The sequence below is a fragment of the Sinocyclocheilus rhinocerous genome, unplaced genomic scaffold (assembly GCF_001515625.1).
Source record: "Sinocyclocheilus rhinocerous isolate Xijiao unplaced genomic scaffold, SAMN03320098_v1.1 scaffold140, whole genome shotgun sequence".
Taxonomy (NCBI): Eukaryota; Metazoa; Chordata; class Actinopteri; order Cypriniformes; family Cyprinidae; genus Sinocyclocheilus; species Sinocyclocheilus rhinocerous.
The window spans coordinates 4164469-4171934 of NW_015642053.1; the positions used below are offsets into that span (position 1 = coordinate 4164469).

Below are 7466 nucleotides of genomic sequence, written 5' to 3' on the forward strand. Positions count from 1 at the left end.
ACAAAATTTAGTCGCACCGGCAGAAAAAATTATCGCAAAATGCGCCCATTTGGTCGCACACTGGAGCCCTGTGCTGGACAGTATTTATTTATCCTCAGTTGTTCAAATCTCAGTAATCGAATACGGTTATAGTGATAATTAAAATATGAAACGGTAATACTAACCGTGTGGTGTTTTATCACGATTTATCGTCAAACCGGTAATCGCTACATCCCTACGTCAGAGAGAGCTTAATATTTGCGCGCGTTCTGAGACACAGGATTGCGCGCTTCGGATGAGCGCACGCACAAATCTTCTCACTGCGCGCGAGCTCGCGTACTCTGGCTCTTAAATGTTTAAACTGGCAAAGCTTAAATGAGTTTAGTTTAAACACAGATATCAACGTGTGCTGTTCAGGTCGCTTCGCACTCCTGACGCGGCAAGTATAAACCAGGCTCTACACTCGAAGAGCTGCGCAGCTCAAACTAGCCGCACGGTTTCGTTATGCTTTCAGTTTTGTTTGCCGTTTGATGTTTCTCACATGCAACAGAAATGCAACGCTTATGAGTTAAACAATGCGGTGGTCGCGCCAGCGCGACCGCACACAAAATTTAGTCGCACCGGCAGAAAAAATTATCGCAAAATGCGCCCATTTGGTCGCACACTGGAGCCCTGTGCTGGACAGTATTTATTTATCCTCAGTTGTTCAAATCTCAGTAATCGAATACGGTTATAGTGATAATTAAAATATGAAACGGTAATACTAACCGTGGGGTATTTTATCACGATTTATCGTCAAACCGGTAATCGTTACATCCCTATTAGGTAAAAACAGTAGCTCTATATATAACGCTATAACGTAATCACAAAAAAAAATACTGTAAATATATTTTCAATTCAGAAACATACATTAGTCGAACCCTGTTTTTTTTATGTGTTATTTATAAGAAACCATATTACAGATGCGTTGTCAGATTTAAGTTGAACCGCGGTCCTAGCGCGTGCCGAACCGTGTGTGGAGAACCGTACGGTTCGATTTTTTTCCACAAACCGTTCCACCCCTACTCATGATTAATGACACAATAAACATGTTTCTTTTGCCATAGCACTGAAAGACAAAGAAAGTGCCATATGACCTACAGTAAGGCCATTAATGTTTTAGACATATAAAGAAACCCAAAAATGACAATTCTGTCATCATTTACTCATGTTGTTCCAAACCTTATTGCTTCATTGAATGCACAAAAGCAATGCTCCTCAGAAGAAATAAAGTCATACAGGTTTGGAATGACATAAAGGTGAGTAAATGATGACAGAGTGTTCATTTTTGGGTAAATGATCACAGTCCCTTTAACTGTGGAAAACCTAATAAGCTTTAAGCATCCCATCAAGTTGCCTGCCTACTGGCAACCATTGTACAATTCAGTACAATTCAATTCTGCCCAACCCTTTTGGCTACTTTTTCACTAAACAGGGCATGTCTTTCATCTTTCACAAGGCTGATCTTCCCCCTCCCTTTTTTTTTGTGATCTCATGGCTGAAGAGGATCTGCTACTAAAGCCCCAAACCCACAAAGCTATGTAGAGCTGGAGGGTGTGCCATCAAATAATGAGGACAGAAAGTGCCTATACAGCAGATTGCACACAGACACATCCTGAACAAAGATTCTGCAGTTCCAACAATACCCATCAAACTGAGTCATCTAAGAGGCATCAAGTCCGCAACCCAGCTTCTCATAAACATGACATAAAACGTATGTGATTATTCGATCTGTTTTGACTGCTATTACCTCAGTGATGCACCTTTATGGAGAATAGTAAGTTTGTTAAAGTTTAAAATGCTAAGTTGGAGGGTGAATTGTCTTGCTCAGCAATTATTAGCTGCTTAATGTGGCCATTCATATTGATCTCAGTTATGTTTCTGACAGGAAGTGTAACCTGAACACATTTACTGAAACACTGGCGTTTTTGCATTAGAGCCCAGGACACCTACAATTAGATGAGCAGGCATTTCTGTTAGTCAGGACCATGAAAGGATTTCGAGAAAGCAGATACCTTGTTGACTATGTTTCGTCTCTTTGCTTGGCCTCATGTTTCCCTCAAGGATATTCAGTACTGTGTTTCAATGCTGTGCACCAGACAAGTTCACAAGTCTCTGCCATAGAGTCTCTTCAAGTCGCTTGTCACAAGTTTAAGTGACATTTCCATTAAAACTAAAAACAAGTTATTAGAAATTGCTTGTGATGTTCCTTATTTGTAAGGCACTTTAGATTCAAGTGTTTTCTAAAGCATGGGTTTACAAACTGGGAAGTTCATCAAAAAATAGTAAGCCACTGAAACAAATTTGGCGTAAAAACTAATTTTCACTTAAAAATGGCTAATTTCACCAACAATTACAAAGAAACAGCAAATAACAAACTGAATTAAACATGTCTGAAATAGTATTTTCTTGTAAAACATACTCCTTAATCTTTGTTTTATTAACAACTTATGTTGTAAAGAAAGAAATGAATAATTTAGCTTTCTAAAGAATGGTCAGAAATTAATCAGTTATTTTACTCTATTGACAGCCATAGTTTTATGTTCCTCTTCAGTTTCATACATATAGGCCTAATTGTATCTCACAGTATGAATGCCTACTGGTCTAATTCAATTTTCAATAGCCTATAGTTTATAGTGTTATAGTTATAGTTTTTAGTGTAATTGAAAAATATATATAAATTATAGTTAGCACAAATTGCTCGTGACGTTTCTGATTTGTAAGTTACTTTGAATAAAAACATCTGCTACATGACTAAATGTAAATATACTGTAATCACTTACCAAGTCAAGATTCAAGTCGGTTTTTATGAGTCCAAGTCAAGTCTGAGAACAGTTTATTGACTGAAGTTGACTGATATATTTATAGTTTGTAAATATAACTGCAATGCTCACACAGCCCATCAATCGCCAACAGGGTTAATACACTGATCCAAAAATACCTAACAACTAGGCCTGGGCGATAAAACGGTATCGATATTTATCGACGGTACACCTTCTTCGATAACGATATAAAAAATGTTCGATATAGTGCACAATATAGGCATGTGCTAGTGACGCAGACAGCACACACAAACACGAACACATGCTGAATTGAGTGCTGTGCCTGTGATGAGGAGATTGTGAATAACGAATAACTTCTAACTGACGAAGACCTGATGGTCGAAACGTTGCCGCAATAAATTATTTTTATGGAGCAGTTATATCAGTGTGCGGACAATACGTTTGTATTTTTGCTAGAGATTGTGAATAAAAAATAATAATATTAGTCGAATTTAAAATAAACATTTGCATTTGAATGTTTGGAGTGCGAGTGAGCGTCATCAGTGGCGCACAAGATGCTGTGATAATGATGTAAGTGACGTTGTTGCATTTTAATGTTTTGTTAGTCTAGCCCTGTGTTATGCATTCACAATATTAGAGAAATATAGAAGCTCAATGCTGAGAAGATCTTGATTAGGTGTAAACCAAAACCAAGCTATTCACACAGAACGCATATTCAGCGCATTTTTACACGGACAAATATGACTGCTGCACTTGCGTCTCACACAAGAGATGTAGACAGCCATGCAAAGTTAAAACAGTTTAAAATTTAGAAAACATGTCACGAACTTGTGGAGGTTTATTCCCTTTCACTGTGTCTCATATGTTTTTTAATGCAGTCTGTGTGAATGGCGCTCTTGCTCTTTGTATTAAGCAATGCATAAATACATGATGCTGTTTTGTTCATAATTGTTTATGCAATTTACGAAATTATATTTGATTTATATGAGTTAATTTAGACGTAATGCACGTTTTTTATAGCCAGTCTTAATCGTTGATCAATTTTTTAGCTATATCGCCCAGCCCTACTAACAACCATTGGAATTTGGTGCTTGTTGGCACTGTGTGAACGAGCCTCAGACTTGAGTATCCATTTCTGCTGTGAACAGCCTGAAAACACCCACACAAGGTGTTGTATAGAGATGTCCCACTGAGAATAAGAGATTAGGGTCAGTTATTATTGGGGTCCTGTGTGTGGGCTGATTCTGTGGTTAATGACAGTAAATATAAAAGCACTTTATGGACAGGACACACAATGAACACTAACCAACCAAAGGTTTTTTGGCATATTAGCCACTGCTCAAGTTACTTCCTATCTCTTTCTCTCTCCAAACTATTGTGTTAAACAATGGGTTTGCTGCTAGTCTTGGTTGATGCAGTTCATCATTTTGATATAAAGGGTTTTCAACAGTTTCTTCGAACCTGTATAACCCTGACACTGCACCACCTCAAGAACGGGACATCTCTCCATCTGGGCCATGTAGAGATCTGGCCCAGCAGCTCTGGGTCTCTCAACCAAATCAGTTTTTATTGAAGCTGCACTGGCAGCGGCCATAAACATCCTGCTCAGTCCTGTAAAGCCCAGCTGTGAATTATTACTAGGGGTTGCTGGAACATGCCAAAACCGTTGCACCTTTTCCCACTATTTTTTGCTCTAGATATGTATGGAATAAGTAAAGAGGTTCGCTGTGAGATTAATATTCAATTGCGTTGCATCCAAATATGAAAATAATTCAAATGAATGTCTCTCTCTTTCTGGTGATGTACAACACCTGTAGCTGGCTGTTAGATACACAAATGCACAGAAGCACAGCAATACAACAGCAAGCCTGTGATGTTCATTTCATAATAATGCTCTAATAGCACCAGACTGATGATTAAAGAATTAACAGCTGGTATATTTAAGCTTTTAAGCTTTTTTGTACATTCTGAATCCTTGACCGTATTGATTAACACTTCAGGAAAGAACAAGGCTGCAATCTCAGAAGCTGTGTCTCTTCTATGGCTTTATTGATTTGAAGTGGAGCGAGGGGGAATGTAAGGGGAGGGTGTCTTGCATGTACTTTCATGTAATGCCCACATGTTCCTTATGGACCTACAGTATATGCATAATGAATCCAAACCTAATGCAAACAAAACCACAGACACTTGTTTTCTGATCAAAACCTATAGGGCTGCATCAAATGCTTTTCAAAAAGGTAGTTTTTTAAAACTTAATTATGATGCCTTCTAAGATATTCAGTTTATATGAGCAATATACAATGATACAAACGGTGAAATGGTTGTTGGAGTTCCGTTGGGACTCTGATTTCAACACTCTTATCAGCCAATCAGATTTGAGGACCAAAAAGAACTATTGTATATATATACAGTTGGCAGCGAGGCAACTCACTAGATTTTGGAACAGAGCTACTGCATGTCTGTCACCATGGAGATTTACTGCAGAACTTCCACAGTCAAGCACAACTTAGATTGAGAGATTCAGTCAGTGGTATCTTCAACACTAGCAGACCTCACAGTAGCTGAACAGGGAAGGAACAGCGCCATCTACAGGGCACGACTAAACCGTCGCCGTCAAGCAGCACTTGTTCTGTTAGTCCTCTATAGGAATTTTTTTTCTTTTCCAAGGACATCACTGAAACCTGTTCACTCAAATCTCTAAAATCCATTACAAAGCACGCTTTCATAAATGACTGATGCAGGCAGGCCATTCATAACATATGCCACCAGACATTTAAATTTAAATTCATTCATTCGGCAGACACTTTTATCCATAGCCAAATGAGCATATCTCAAGAACAAGGCAGGGAAAGAGGACATACACATATACCTAAGACATATTATGCACATTAAGCATACAGACAAAACAAAAAGCTGGCAAATGATTTGTACTCAGTGTGATAATTGTGAGGTGGAGATAAATTATCGTCAGACTTACCTGATATTATTGGAGCCAGACGAAAAATATCAGACAAACGGCTGTTTACTGGCTCATATGGTGAGTCCTCTAGCAAGTCGTTGGCTGGAAGATAAACACCAGCAAAGTACCAATAAGATAGTGTAGTAGAAATAGTAATTTAGCATGAAGAACCCAAACTGTTTACATGTATATTTCTTAGAACCAGCACTTTTGAACTTTTGATTTGGGTTATTAAAGCTCTGAATGATTTCTACTGCATTTCCAAGACTTAAAGTTGTCTACAAAGCGTGATAATTTCTCATATTGGATTCTGTTGATCCTGGATCTGCTCACCCTGTAAACTTTGGTATATACTCCAGAAGATGCGCAGACAGTTTTTCTCTTTCTTCATTCCTCTCCTACACTTGCAGTCGTACAGAGGACTTTGCTTCATGGACTCTATGGCGCTCCTGCACTCGTCCTGCGCCTCGGGTTCAGCCAGCATGCTGAAGTTACCGGCTCTCCCGGCCACGCACTGTCTCATGGTTCGGTACTTAGTGCTGCAGCCGTACTTCGCCAAACACTGTTCATGAGCCCTAACGCAGTCCAGCCGAACCGACCGAGACTGTGAGATCGCATCTGCCTTTGAGAAGTGCATTAAATCTGTGCAGGGAAAATACAAAGTTACAGATGTGAATGAATAAAACAGAATGTCTGGCACATTGTTACCACGATTTTCTAATGTTCATAATTAAGGTGATAGCACTTACCTAGTTACTTTAGTGGACCCAATTCAAACAAATAGAGACAACTTATAGGTATGATAAAAGACAAAACATTTAAAAATGTTTTTATTTCCTATTAATCCCTGAAATTTATAAAATGTATCAAGTAATGATTAGGACTGAGAATTAATAATAAATAATATTAACAATCATAAAAATAATAATTAAAAAACAGGCTATGTACGTTTCTGAATTACAGTAGGCTATTTGTCTATTGTAAGTTAGGTGTTACAGATGTAACGCGCAAACAAACACTAGAACACATGCATCGCAACTTACCAAGGACAGGCAACATTATCCAAAAAGTTGCGAATATCATCGTTGCTTTATTCAGATCCATTCAGAGAGCAGAGAAACTGGTTAAATACGATATATAACAATTCCCACAATAAATCCATTGCGCGCCTGCAGCGCACTGGTGAGGAACAAGTGATCAGACATCATATACACATCCGGACAGACTCCAACAAGCGCTCAGTGCTGCTCTGAGGGACACACCCCACGAGAACAGAATAAAAACCAATACTGAGAGTTCCGATATTGCGATAAAAACACTAATATCGCGACATTGGGTTATATTTAACCTTTTGATATCTCTTTATCATATCTTCAGCAATCGTTCAAAACATCGGTTTGTCTTAAAAATGTATATGAACACGAATAAAAGAAAATTCCAAAATTATTTAAAGTTCATATCAGTCCACATCAACTGTCAGCGGTGTGCTGTCGCGCGCTCAGTTGCCCGACAATATGCATGTACGGTCGAAGTACGCGCACTAAGTGTGAAGATACTGCGCATGTGCCTGGATCTCTGGAGAAGGTCGGCCCTTTTGGCTCAGTTGGACAGTGAATATTCGCTGATTAGGCACCATTAAGCACTTTACTTAATAAGACTTTTCCAAAGACTGTCCAAGCATAAATGGAATCCACTTTGCGATCCAT

General features: G+C 38.7%; 1 protein-coding gene across 1 annotated transcript in view; it reads right to left on the reverse strand.

Moving 5' to 3' along the window:
* LOC107755550 (GDNF family receptor alpha-1-like) overlaps positions 1–7081 on the reverse strand; it is a 32025-nt gene extending 24944 nt beyond the window's left edge. The window contains exons 1-3 of the mRNA XM_016572419.1: positions 6804–7081; positions 6094–6402; positions 5779–5862 (exon numbers count right to left, since the gene is read on the reverse strand). Of these exons, the coding sequence (XP_016427905.1) occupies positions 5779–5862; positions 6094–6402; positions 6804–6864 (454 nt within the window). The 5' untranslated portion in view covers positions 6865–7081. The remainder of the gene's footprint in view (positions 1–5778; positions 5863–6093; positions 6403–6803) is intronic.
* Between the last annotated feature and the right edge of the window lie 385 nt (positions 7082–7466).